This window comes from Oncorhynchus mykiss, chromosome 23 (assembly GCF_057628025.1).
Source record: "Oncorhynchus mykiss isolate SJ-2025 chromosome 23, ASM5762802v1, whole genome shotgun sequence".
NCBI lineage: Eukaryota > Metazoa > Chordata > Actinopteri > Salmoniformes > Salmonidae > Oncorhynchus > Oncorhynchus mykiss.
Window position 1 is genome coordinate 56,240,659 of NC_143044.1, and position 13,994 is coordinate 56,254,652.

At 44.2% G+C, this 13,994-nt stretch overlaps 1 protein-coding gene across 1 annotated transcript; it reads left to right on the top strand.

The window, feature by feature from the left end:
- The first annotated feature begins 2,793 nt into the window (after positions 1-2,793).
- LOC110513904 (acyl-CoA desaturase) lies at positions 2,794-13,463 on the top strand. The gene is made up of 6 exons (XM_090217724.1): positions 2,794-2,972; positions 3,251-3,511; positions 4,159-4,289; positions 8,298-8,503; positions 12,038-12,270; positions 13,178-13,463. The coding sequence occupies exons 2-6, from the start codon at positions 3,280-3,282 to the stop codon at positions 13,381-13,383; spliced, it is 1,008 nt and encodes a 335-aa protein (XP_090073850.1). The 5' UTR covers positions 2,794-2,972; positions 3,251-3,279; the 3' UTR covers positions 13,384-13,463.
- Positions 13,464-13,994: the final 531 nt, after the last annotated feature.

Below are 13,994 nucleotides of genomic sequence, written 5' to 3' on the forward strand. Positions count from 1 at the left end.
CTTTTTCCTCCAAACATAACGATGGTCATTATGGCCAAACAGTTCTATTTTTATTTCATCAGACGAGGATGTGTCTCCAAAAAGTACGATATTTGTCCCCATGTGCAGATGCAAACTGTAGTCTGGCTTTTTTATGGCGGTTTTGGAGCAGTGGCTTCTTCCTTGCTGAGCGGCCTTTCAGGTTATGTCGATATAGGACTCGTTTTACTGTGGATATAGATACTTTTGTACTTTTTCGCAACAAAGTTCATTAATCTCTAGGAGACAGGCCGTGTCTCCTTCCTGAGCGGTATGACGGCTGCGTGGTCCATGGTGTTTATACTTGGGTACTATTGTTTGTACAATGAACGTGGTACCTTCAGGCGTTTGGAAAATGCTCCCAAAGATGAACCCGACTTGTGGTCTACAATTTTTCTTCTGAGGTCTTGGCTGATTTCTTTTGATTTTCCCATGATGTCAAGCAAAGAGGCACTGGGTTTGAAGGTAGGCCTTAAAATACATCCACAGGTACACCTCCAATTGACTCAAATTATGTCAATTAGCCTATCAGAAGCTTCTAAAGCCATGACATCGTTTTCTGGAATTTTCCAAGCTGTTTAAAGGCACAGTCAACTTAGTGTATGTAAACTTCTGACCCACTGGAATTGTGATACAGTGAATTATAAGTGAAATAATTTGTCTGTAAACAATTGTTGGAAAAATTACTCGTGTCATGCACAAAGTAGATGTCCTAACCGACTTGCCAAAACTATAGTTTGTTAACAAGAAATTTGTGGAGTGGTTGAAAATCTAGTTTTAATGACTCCAACCTAAGTCTATGTAAACATCCGAGCACAAATATATATTTAAAAAAAATATATATATATATATAAAAAATATATATATGTAAAATCCAGACAGATAAACACTCCAAACGTCTGCATGGTCCTAAAGCACACCTTTTCCTAGGTTTGTATCACATTCCAATGATAAAATAGGGGAATGTGGTGGGGACTTGTTGCGCCCCTGCCAGATACTGGTTTTCTGATCCACACGGTATCTGTGACCAACAGTTGCATATTTGTATTCCCAGTCATGTGAAATCCATAGATTCGGGCCTAATGAATGTATTTCAATTGACTGATTTTCTTATATGAACTGTAAACTCAGTAAAAATCTTTTAAATTGTTGCATGTTGCGTTTATATTTTAGTTCAGGGTAGTTAGTCTGTTGTCTGTCATTATGTTATACCTGCTGCTGAATTGCCGCGCTGTCTCTCCTCGGGCAACAGACCACTCATACTGGCACACGTGCAGTGTACAGCAGTCACGCAATGAATGGTCCTTCCGGTAATGGCTGATATGTCGATTTTTAAGTGATTGATCATATTTAAAAGTGTGCCTTCATTAATTAATTATATTAACAAAAATTATTCAACTCATTTCAATTACCTTTCATGACCTTAAAAACCCTAATTTGACACCATGCCATTCAGGCTGGCGCATTTTCAATCTGCACAATCTGGAACAGCCTACAGTCATGCATAGTTTCACAGAATAGCGGCAAATCAATTTCAACAAAGCGGAATCAGGAAATGAATGCCCAATTTTCATTGCTATTCAATGCAGATCCCGCCTTCCATTCCGTTTTGATCACCGTGTTCTGCCTCGGTGTGTGAATCAGCGCCGGCGACATGCTACTTTGTTTTACAGAGGAGCTGGTTTGCAATTACCAAAAAATGTGAAGTCCGGGTACGGAGCTCGTCGGGACAGCTCCGGCCCAAGTCAAGCAATCTTAGACATCATCTCTCACTGCATTCCCATCATTGCAGGGCAACCGTGTGGGTGTGGGTGTGGCTGTATCAATGGACAAAGTATTCTTCTCCTCTTTCTTCAGTGTTTGAATGAAAGTGGTGATATTAAAAAAAAGATATGATGAATGAATCAAGCACATTAAAGACATGCCTATTTTCACAAAGCGCATGAACCACCGAAACCACTGAAATGTGGTGTGACATTGAGGCTTCCTGTTGAATTCATCATATAGGTGTGGAAAGCACAGCACTAGAGACGTGGTAACATCACATGGCAAAGCTGAAGCAGAGAGCGCAGGAACGACTGTAGCCTATCTACTATCTAATGGCTGAAGATAGTTCCATCATGCTGACAGTGTCGCGATCACTGATGATCCAAACCAACCGTTTGATGTTTTTAGCATGGACTACTGGTATTGTCAGTATTGCACTCAATTTCTAGAGTGCCAATCCAATAAAACATCTAAACTGTTTGTGTAAACCTGTACAATAGATTATTATTGATCAATATCGTATTAATGAGATGTGACTAAAGTAGGCCTACACTTTCTCCATCCAATATCCAATCTTTCATCTTTCATCTTTGTACTGTAGTCATAAATCAAATCCAACTTTATTTGTCACATGCGTCAAATACAACATGTTTAGACCTTACCGTGAAATGCGTATTTACAAGCTCTTTTAACCAACAGTGCAGTTCAAGAAATAGTTAAGAAAATATTTACCAAAAAAAATCAAAAGTAACACAATAAAATAACAATAACGAGGCTATAAACAGGGGGTACCGGTACCGAGTAAATGTGCGGGGGTACAGATTAGTCGAGGTAATTCGTACATGTGACTATGCATAGACATGAAAACCAGACTGTAGTATATTATTATGTAAATGATGAGAATATTCTATTAACAAGTTATTGTAACAACGTGAACATCAGATAACAGGGCAACCAATGAAACGAGGCGAGAAAGGTGGTATTAAACCCAGCTTGTCCAATTACAGTCTCGCAAATATCTTCTCCAAACCCCGGAGCACCTAGCAAGGTAAACGGCTTCAGCAACACTGGAACTTAGGTCATCGCAGTGTTATTATATTATTTTCAATTCAGTGCCGTTTACCACCATTTGAAACTGGATTCTGTCATATTTGTTCGCATCAATTAACCGAAGTAGTCTTCATAAGGTACGTTTGATATTTAATTGAATATAATACGGGGATGTTTCATCCAACATTAGTTAACTAACGTACGCGGTGTCTTGATGCCAGTGTTCAGCATCACCCAGCAACAGACAGGTTTTGTCACCATCGTGCAACGTTTAACCACAATTTCGAGTGACATTAGTTACAAATGTCAATTTCTGCAGAAACATTACATTTAATTCACATTCACGCCACTATTTTATGACTGTTGTGTTGTCTCGTTATTTTGAAGGTAACAAAATGTCTGCTTTCGTTGCCAGTTTCATTCATCAACAAAATCACGGCGAGGATGACTGACACGGAGATAGAGGGTCCGGGGAGACACAGGAACGGTGATGTGCTCGCAGAATCGGCGACAAAAAGAGATGATGTGTTTGATGAAACGTACAAAGAGAAAGAAGGTCCTAAACCTTCCATGATAATCGTGTGGAGAAATATCATATTGATGACTTTATTGCACATTGGAGCCGTGTACGGCATCACCCTCGTCCCATCTGCTCACGTTTTGACCTGGGCTTGGTGTAAGTATGATAAAGCTAACCCACTTGTTATTTCAAATGAACTGAGTTTTCATATTGTTTTCTATGGCGTAGTTAATTTTCACCTCGGATTGGGCACACAGCACAGCTGGATTCGCCAGTCTTCAGTGCTGCGTAGCGCAAGCTCCCCTGCCTCTTTCTCTCTCCCCTGCTGGTGAACACGGATGGTTGTCATTTCTCTGCAAATGTAATACTATAATAACCAGACATGTAGAAAGTTCTAGAAACAGTTGTTATTATGCATTCATTAAAAAAACTCTTACTCCAAATATGATTATTGTATCCCGGAGATAAACTCCAAATGAATGATTCTATGGAAAAGAGACATTCTAATCTGTGAAACCTTCCACTCCGTTTGACGTGTCTATTATTATTCACTATCGCTCGTTTATACTCTGTTATGGAATAGCAGACTCTTTTTCTGGATTAGATGGCAAACAAATGAATGAATGTTTTTAGGAAAAACAGAGTACAGGACCCATTCTTTGCCACCTGATGCTATTCATGATTATGGTTGTGTTTTCTCTGTTTATCATGCAAATGATTCTGCGCGCGAGGAGCTGTTGTCATATGACCATTTCAATATATTTTGTTCCTCTATCTTCCTTGTTCTCTCTCTTTCCACACAGTTGTGTTTTGCTTTTTAACAAGTGCTTTAGGAGTGACTGCGGGGGCTCACCGGCTATGGAGCCACAGGTCCTACAAGGCCTCGTTACCTCTCAGAATCTTCCTTGCTACTGCCAACTCCATGGCCTTTCAGGTACAACATGGGTCTTTCCCACCTCACCTTTATTGAACCGGGTTGAACATCAGAAGACAGACGATAAGCGGTACACACACACAAAAACCTCTTCCATTGTTATGATGAACAAACTTTCCCGAAGTATCGGTCTGTTAGCCTGGTCAAGCAGACGACTGCATGCACTCAGAATGTGAGCTGTCGCGAGATCAGGCTGTAATGTAGAATGTTCATTCAAATTGTGCTAATTTACAGGGCCTTTGGAAAGGATTCAGACCCCTTGACTTTATCCACATTTTGTTACGTTACAGCCTTTATCTAAATTAGATTAAATATACTAGTATACACGATACCCCATAATGACAAAGCAAAAACAGGTTTTGAGATATTTTTGCTAATGTATAAAAAATTATTATAATATAATATATAAATATACTTATTTACATAAGTATTCAGACCTTTTGCTATGAGACTCAAAATTGAGCTCAGCTGCCTCCTGTTTCCATTGATCATCCTTGAGACATTTCTACAAGTTGATTGGAATCAACCTGTGGTAAATTCAATTGATTGGACATGATTTGGAAAGACCCATACCTGTCTATATAAGGTCCCACAGTTGACAGTGCATGTCAGAGCAAAAACCAAGCCATGAGGTGGAAGGAATTGTCCTTAGAGCTCCGAGACAGGATTGTGTTGAGGCTCCGATCTGGGGAAGGGTACCAAAACATCTCTGCAGCATTGAAGGTCCCCTTAAACACAGTGGCCACCATCATTCTTAAATGGAAGAAGTTTGGAACCAACAAGACTCTAGTTGTAGCTGGCCTCACGGCCAAACTGAGCGATCGGGGGAGAAGGGCCTTGGTCAGGGCTGTGACGACGAACCCGATGGTCACACTGACAGAGTTCCTCTGTGAAGATGGGAGAACCTCCAGAAGGACAATCATCTCTGCAGCACTCCACCAATCAGGCCTTTATGGTAGAGTGGCCAGATGGAAGCCACTCTTCAGTAAAAGAGACATGACAGCCCTTTGTGCTGTTGTCTGTGCCCAATAATGTTTGTACCATGTTTTGTGCTGCTACCATGTTGTGTTGCTACCATGTTGTGCTGCTACCATGTTGTGCTGCTACCATGTTGTGTTGCTACCATGTTGTGTTGCTACCATGTTGTGTTGCTACCATGTTGTGTTGCTACCATGTTGTGCTGCTACCATGTTGTGTTGCTACCATGTTTTCTGCTGCTACCATGTTGTGTTGCTACCATGTTGTGTTGCTACCATGTTGTTTTGTCATGTGTTGCTGCCTTGCTATGTTGTTGTCTTAGGTCTCTCTTTATGTAGTGTTGTGTCCTTTTGGTAGGCCGTCATTTTAAATAAGAATTTGTTCTTAACTGACTTGCCTAGTTAAATAAAGGTTCAATACTAAACAAATACATAAAAACAGCCTGCTTGGAGTTTGCCAAAAGGAACTTAAAGACTCAGATCATGAGAAACAAGAATCTATGATGAAACCAAGATTAAACTCTATGGCCTGAATAACGTCTGGAGGAAACCTGGAACCATCCCGACAGTGAAGCATGGTGGTGGCAGCATCATGTCTGGAGGAAACCTGGAACCATCCCTACGGTGAAGCATGGTGGTGGCAGCATCATGTCTGGAAGAAACCTGGAACCATCCCTACGGTGAAGCATGGTGGTGGCAGCATCATGTCTGGAGGAAACCTGGAACCATCCCTACGGTGAAGCATGGTGGTGGCAGCATCATGTCTGGAGGAAACCTGGAACCATCCCCACGGTGAAGCATGGTGGTGGCTGCATCATGTCTGGTGGAAACCTGGAACCATCCCTACGGTGAAGCATGGTGGTGGCAGCATCATGTCTGGAGGAAACCTGGAACCATCCCTTCGGTGAAGCATGGTGGTGGCAGCATCATGTCTGGAGGAAACCTGGAACCTTCCCTACGGTGAAGCATGGTGGTAGCAGCATCATGTTGTTGGGATGTTTTTCAGCGGCAGGGACTGGGAGAATAGTCAGGATCGAGGCAGAGATGAACGGAGCAAAGTACAGAGAGGTCCTTGATGAAAATCTGCTCCAGAGCGCACAGGAGCTCAGACTGGGGCGAACGTTCACCTTCCAACAGGACAATGACCCTAAGCACAGCCAAGACAACGCAGGAGTGGCTTCGGGACAAGTCTCTGAATGTCCTTGAGTGGCCCAGCCAGAGCCCAGACTTGGACCCGATCGAACATCTCTGGAGAGACCTGAAAATAACTGTGCAGCGACACTCCCTATCCAACCTAACAGAGCTTGAGAAGATCTGCAGAGAAGAATGGGAGAAACTCCCCAAATACAGGTGTGCCAAGCTTGTAGCGTGATACCCAAGAAGAGTTGAGGCTGTAATCGCGGCCAAAGGTGCTTCAATAAAGTACAGAGTAAAGGGTCTGAATACTTATGTAAATGTGATATTTCCGTTGTTGTTTTTTTCATACATTAGCAAAAATGTTTTTGTTTTTTTTAATCTATACACTGTACGTATATATATTTTTGCTTTGTCATTATGGGGTATTGAATGTAGATTGATTATAATTATTTTTCAAATCAATTTTAGATTAAGGCTGTAACTAACCTAACAAACGTTTGGAAGAAGTGAATGGGTCTGAAAACTTTCCCAAGGCACTGTGTATGTCACATGCAATGGATTTTTGTCATGTAATTTCCTGTTTTTATTTCCTGGATTGGTCTAGTTTGAAGCTAACAACGTTTCGGCCAATGTAATAATTCCATGCAGAAGCGTTTGAAAATGAACAAATTCATTGGACCAGCGTCGCGTCGCTGATTCTACAGGATTAGCGACTAAAAAAAGGACTGGGAAGTGAATTTTAGCTGTACTGTAAGTTCGCCATGAATGTGGAGAATAAACACAATCGTAGTTAATTTCAGCGAACTACTCAGTAAACACAGAATAACTGTCGTTCTGGTCATTTAAAACGTTTTTTCAAATGATCTACATCCACTTTTATTACTTGATGTCCCGACCGCTGGTCACGTGTTCAATGCTCGTCCTGTAGAATCGGCACCGGCACTGAATGCGGTGCCGATTCGTTATCCTAGGAGGACCAGACCACTGCCCTGCCGGTGTGTGTGTGTGTATACTGTCATTATCCTAGTGAGGACCAGACCACTGCCCTGACTGTGTGTGTGTGTATACTGTCATTATCCTAGTGAGGACCAGACCACTGTCCTGACTGTGTGTGTGTGTATACTGTCATTATCCTAGTGAGGACCAGACCACTGCCCTGACTGTGTGTGTGTGTATACTGTCATTATCCTAGTGAGGACCAGACCACTGCCCTGACTGTGTGTGTGTGTATACTGTCATTATCCTAGTGAGGACCAGACCACTGCCCTGCCGGTGTGTGTGTGTATACTGTCATTATCCTAGTGAGGACCAGACCACTGCCCTGCCGGTGTGTGTGTGTATACTGTCATTATCCTAGTGAGGACCAGACCACTGCCCTGACTGTGTGTGTGTGTATACTGTCATTATCCTAGTGAGGACCAGACCACTGTCCTGACTGTGTGTGTGTGTATACTGTCATTATCCTAGTGAGGACCAGACCACTGCCCTGACTGTGTGTGTGTGTATACTGTCATTATCCTAGTGAGGACCAGACCACTGCCCTGACTGTGTGTGTGTGTATACTGTCATTATCCTAGTGAGGACCAGACCACTGCCCTGCCGGTGTGTGTGTGTATACTGTCATTATCCTAGTGAGGACCAGACCACTGCCCCTGCAGCTCTGCTAGATTACGTCTCTATCTGCTCTGCCACTTGGGATATTGGATCTGATCTGACCAATGAATGTGTTTCCTTTCAAACGCTCCGCATGGAATTTTTCCGCTGTCTTAACCAGTATATTAACGACCTCGACATGGGTACACTCAAAATGGCTGCCAAGTCCACCCATTATGCCATCAGGCCCGTTCTATGGATTCCATGTTTAAATATTTTGTCTTTGTGCCCCCCACTACAGAATGATATCTTTGAATGGGCTCGGGACCACAGAGTTCACCACAAGTTTTCAGAGACCGATGCCGACCCGCACAACGCCGTCCGAGGGTTCTTCTTCGCCCACATCGGTTGGCTCCTGGTGCGTAAACACCCGGACGTCATTGAGAAGGGGAAGAAGCTGGAACTCAGTGACTTGAAGGCTGACAAGGTCGTCATGTTCCAGAGGAAGTAGGTGTTCCTTCCTGACGATCCATTTCAACCGTATTCCTTGAATTCTCTTTTTCCATAACTAAACCTGTCCTGTTCATAGTTAGATCACCAGTATGACTCCCCACTAAACCTGTCCTGTTCATAGTTAGATCACCAGTATGACTCCCCACTAAACCTGTCCTGTTCATAGTTAGATCACCAGTATGACTCCCCACTAAACCTGTCCTGTTCATAGTTAGATCACCAGTATGACTCCCCACTAAACCTGTCCTGTTCATAGTTAGATCACCAGTATGACTCCCCACTAAACCTGTCCTGTTCATAGTTAGATCACCAGTATGACTCCCCACTAAACCTGTCCTGTTCATAGTTAGATCACCAGTATGACTCCCCACTAAACCTGTCCTGTTCATAGTTAGATCACCACTAAACCTGTCCTGTTCATAGTTAGATCACCAGTATGACTCCCCACTAAACCTGTCCTGTTCACAGTTAGATCACCAGTATGACTCCCCACTAAACCTGTCCTGTTCATAGTTAGATCACCACTAAACCTGTCCTGTTCATAGTTAGATCACCAGTATGACTCCCCACTAAACCTGTCCTGTTCATAGTTAGATCACCAGTATGACTCCCCACTAAACCTGTCCTGTTCATAGTTAGATCACCAGTATAACTCAGTAGGTTGGAGAAGCCTCTTAACAATGGAGACCTGGAACGTCCATGTTGTGTATTTGTAACGGAATAATGTGATCATCTGTCAAAGAAGATGCTGCCAGCCGAGACAGTGTTACTGTGTTGGGTCCTGTAGAGAGAGGTCTGTTAGACTGATAGTCTATCTGCTGTGTTGGGTCCTGTAGAGAGAGGTCTGTTAGACTGATAGTCTATCTGCTGTGTTGGGTTCTGTACAGAGAAGTCTGTTAGACTGAAAGTCTATCTGCTGTGTTGGGCCTTGTAGAGAGAGGTCTATCTGCTGTGTTGGACCTTGTAGAGAGAGGCCTGTTAGACTGATAGTCTATCTGCTGTGTTGGGTTCTGTACAGAGAAGTCTGTTAGACTGATAGTCTATCTGCTGTGTTGGGTCCTGTAGAGAGAGAGGTCTGCCAGACTGATAGTCTATCTGCTGTGTTGGGTCCTGTAGAGAGAGAGGTCTGCCAGACTGATAGTCTATCTGCTGTGTTGGGTTCTGTACAGAGAAGTCTGTTAGACTGTCAGTCTATCTTCACAGATACATGGATATATACACGCCATGATAACATACACACTATACACACGTACACATGGATTTTGTATTGTAGATATGTGGTAGTGGAGTAGGGGCCTGAGGGCACACACTCAGTGTGTTGTAGATATGTGGTAGTGGAGTAGGGGCCTGAGGGCACACACTCAGTGTGTTGTAGATATGTGGTAGTGGAGTAGGGGCCTGAGGGCACACAGTGTGTTGTAGATATGTGGTAGTGGAGTAGGGGCCTGAGGGCACACACTCAGTGTGTTGTAGATATGTGGTAGTGGAGTAGGGGCCTGAGGGCACACACTCAGTGTGTTGTAGATATGTGGTAGTGGAGTAGGGGCCTGAGGGTACACACTCAGTGTGTTGTAGATATGTGGTAGTGGAGTAGGGGCCTGAGGGCACACACTCAGTGTGTTGTAGATATGTGGTAGTGGAGTAGGGGCCTGAGGGCACACACTCAGTGTGTTGTAGATATGTGGTAGTGGAGTAGGGGCCTGAGGACACACACTCAGTGTGTTGTAGATATGTGGTAGTGGAGTAGGGGCCTGAGGACACACACTCAGTGTGTTGTAGATATGTGGTAGTGGAGTAGGGGCCTGAGGGCACACACTCAGTGTGTTGTAGATATGTGGTAGTGGAGTAGGGGCCTGAGGGCACACACTCAGTGTGTTGTAGATATGTGGTAGTGGAGTAGGGGCCTGAGGGCACACACTCAGTGTGTTGTAGATATGTGGTAGTGGAGTAGGGGCCTGAGGGCACACACTCAGTGTGTTGTAGATATGTGGTAGTAGTGGAGTAGGGGCCTGAGGGGACACACTCAGTGTATTGTAGATATGTGGTAGTGGAGTAGGGGCCTGAGGGCACACACTCAGTGTGTTGTAGATATGTGGTAGTGGAGTAGGGGCCTGAGGGCACACAGTGTGTTGTAGATATGTGGTAGTGGAGTAGGGGCCTGAGGGCACACACTCAGTGTGTTGTAGATATGTGGTAGTGGAGTAGGGGCCTGAGGGCACACACTCAGTGTGTTGTAGATATGTGGTAGTAGTGGAGTAGGGGCCTGAGGGGACACACTCAGTGTATTGTAGATATGTGGTAGTGGAGTAGGGGCCTGAGGGCACACACTCAGTGTGTTGTAGATATGTGGTAGTGGAGTAGGGGCCTGAGGGCACACAGTGTGTTGTAGATATGTGGTAGTGGAGTAGGGGCCTGAGGGCACACACTCAGTGTATTGTAGATATGTGGTAGTGGAGTAGGGGCCTGAGGGCACACACTCAGTGTGTTGTGAAATCTGTTATGACTGTATTGTGATGTTTTTTGTATAACTGCCTTCATGTTGCCAGACCCCACGGAGAGTAACTGCTGTTACACTGACAGTTTGAATAGACATGTATCTTCTGTTGCTGCCTCCGTACCACAGGTATTACAAGATGTCATAGAGGATATGTCTCTGGTCTTCTCCACGGGTATTACAAGATGTCATAGAGGATATGTCTCTGTTCTCTGGTCTTCTCCACAGGTATTACAAGATGTCATAGAGGATATGTCTCTGGTCTTCTCCACAGGTATTACAAGGTGTCATAGAGGATATGTCTCTGTTCTCTGGTCTTCTCCACGGGTATTACAAGATGTCATAGAGGATATGTCTCTGTTCTCTGGTCTTCTCCACAGGTATTACAAGATGTCATAGAGATTATGTCTCTGGTCTTCTCCACAGGTATTACAAGATGTCATAGAGATTATGTCTCTGTTCTCTGGTCTTCTCCACAGGTATTACAAGATGTCATAGAGGATATGTCTCTTGTCTTCTCCACAGGTATTACAAGATGTCATAGAGGATATGTCTCTGGTCTTCTCCACAGGTATTACAAGATGTCATAGAGGATATGTCTCTGTTCTCTGGTCTTCTCCACAGGTATTACAAGATGTCATAGAGGATATGTCTCTGGTCTTCTCCACAGGTATTGCAAGATGTCATAGAGGATATGTCTCTGTTCTCTGGTCTTCTCCACAGGTATTACAAGATGTCATAGAGGATATGTCTCTGTTCTCTGGTCTTCTCCACAGGTATTACAAGATGTCATAGAGGATATGTCTCTGTTCTCTGGTCTTCTCCACGGGTATTACAAGATGTCATAGAGGATATGTCTCTGTTCTCTGGTCTTCTCCACGGGTATTACAAGATGTCATAGAGGATATGTCTCTGTTCTCTGGTCTTCTCCACGGGTATTACAAGATGTCATAGAGGATATGTCTCTGTTCTCTGGTCTTCTCCACGGGTATTACAAGATGTCATAGAGGATATGTCTCTGGTCTTCTACACAGGTATTACAAGATGTCAGTGGTGCTGATGTGCTTCTCCATCCCCATGTTTGTTCCTTGGTGCCTGTGGGGAGAGAGCCTGTGGCTGGGCTACTTCGTGCCGGGTCTGCTGAGGTACACCCTGGTACTGAACGCTACCTGGCTGGTCAACAGTGCTGCCCACATGTGGGGAAACCGGCCCTACGACACCAACATCAACCCCAGAGAGAACAAGTTTGTCACCCTTAGTGCCATAGGTATGTTAGCTACCTCTTGCCATTTTAAAAGATCTTAAGATCTTTCATTAAGTCGCTCCTTTATAACATGGTAGTTATATCGTAGATGACTCTATACTGGGGTCTCCTGAGTGGCGCAGTGGTCTAAGGCACTGCCTCGCATTGCTAGCTGTGCCGCTAGAGATTCTGGTTTCGAGTCCAGGCTCTGTCGCGACCGGGAGACCCATGGGGCAGCGCACAATTGGCCCAGCGTCGTCTGGGTTAGGGGAGGGTTTGGTCGGCAGAGATGTCCTTGTCCCGTCACGCACTAGCGACTCCTGTGGCGGGCCGGGCACAGTGCACGCTGACACGGTCACCAGGTGCACGGCGTTTCCTCCGACACATTGGTGCGACTCGCTTCCGGGTTAAGTAGCCGTTGTGTCAAGAAGCAGTGCGGCTTGGGGCCGGGTTGTGTTTCGGAGGACGCACGGCTCTCGACCTTCGTCTCTCCTGAGTCCGTACAGGAGTTGCAGCGATGAGACAAGACTGTTAACTACCAATTGGATACCATGAAATTGGGGAGAAAACGGGGTAAATAAATAAATAACTGACTCTATACTACACAATTATCGCAGAACAGTAGCCTAACAGAACGAGCGTTGACTTCTGTGCTTGTAATTACCTTCCTGGGTGATATTGAACATGTGATATGTGTTTAACTTGTTTGTCAAAGAGATCCAAAGGGGGATTGGTTGTTCATTGTCGATGAAGAGCAAGTTTATGCAGACCATGAATTTTAGGTTTTTTGAGTTGACAGAAAATAATATTTATAGTAGCTCTATATCAAACCATGTGTGGGTGTTCACATCTTACAAGGTATCTTGAATGTATGATTGTGTGTAAATAACGGCCAACGGTTACCCTGACTGTGGTTTCCTGTTACTTTCAGGTGAAGGGTTCCATAACTATCACCACACCTTCCCATATGATTACGCATCAAGTGAGTTTGGCTGCAAACTGAACCTGACCACCTGTTTCATCGACTTGATGTGTTTCCTCGGCCTGGCAAAGGACCGCAAGAGAGTGTCCCCTGAAATAGTGCTGGCCCGGGCTCAGCGCACTGGGGACGGAAGCACCCGGAACCGGAGTGGCTAGGAGGTTTTCCCCCAATCTCAAAAAATCTCCAAAACAAAACCAATCTAATAAAAAATACATAAGATATAAAACCGACAGAAGTTTAGTTTGCAGTGTAATTTTGAGAGATGCTTCTCTATCTTGTAGCTACAGTCACAGCTTCACTCTTCTCCTTTGTGAGCTTTTTACGGGTTTCCTAAAGAGTTCTTAAAGATTCATGTTAGCTTTTAAAATAAGGACTTTAATGAACTTTACGTTATACTGTTTCATTTCTTCTTCGCTGCAGCAAATAGTCTGTTGTGTGAAATGGTACAAATCTGTCTGTTGCCAAAGCTGGTATGCTGCCATTGGTCGAGCCTCCCTCGTGCTGCCATTGGTCGAGCCTCCCTCATGCTGCCATTGGTCGAGCCTCCCTCATGCTGCCATTGGTCGAGCCTCCCTCATGCTGCCATTGGTCGAGCCTCCCTCAGTAGGCTGGAGGAGGTGTTCATGAGCTGTGAATGCTTCTTCTGCTGTAATGTTACATTGATGTTGCAAAGGCAATCAATCCACAGTTTCTCTTTAATATTGCTGTCAAATATTAAAGGAGAGATTTGAAAAATAAGAAAGCTTTTTAAAAAAAAAAAAAAACA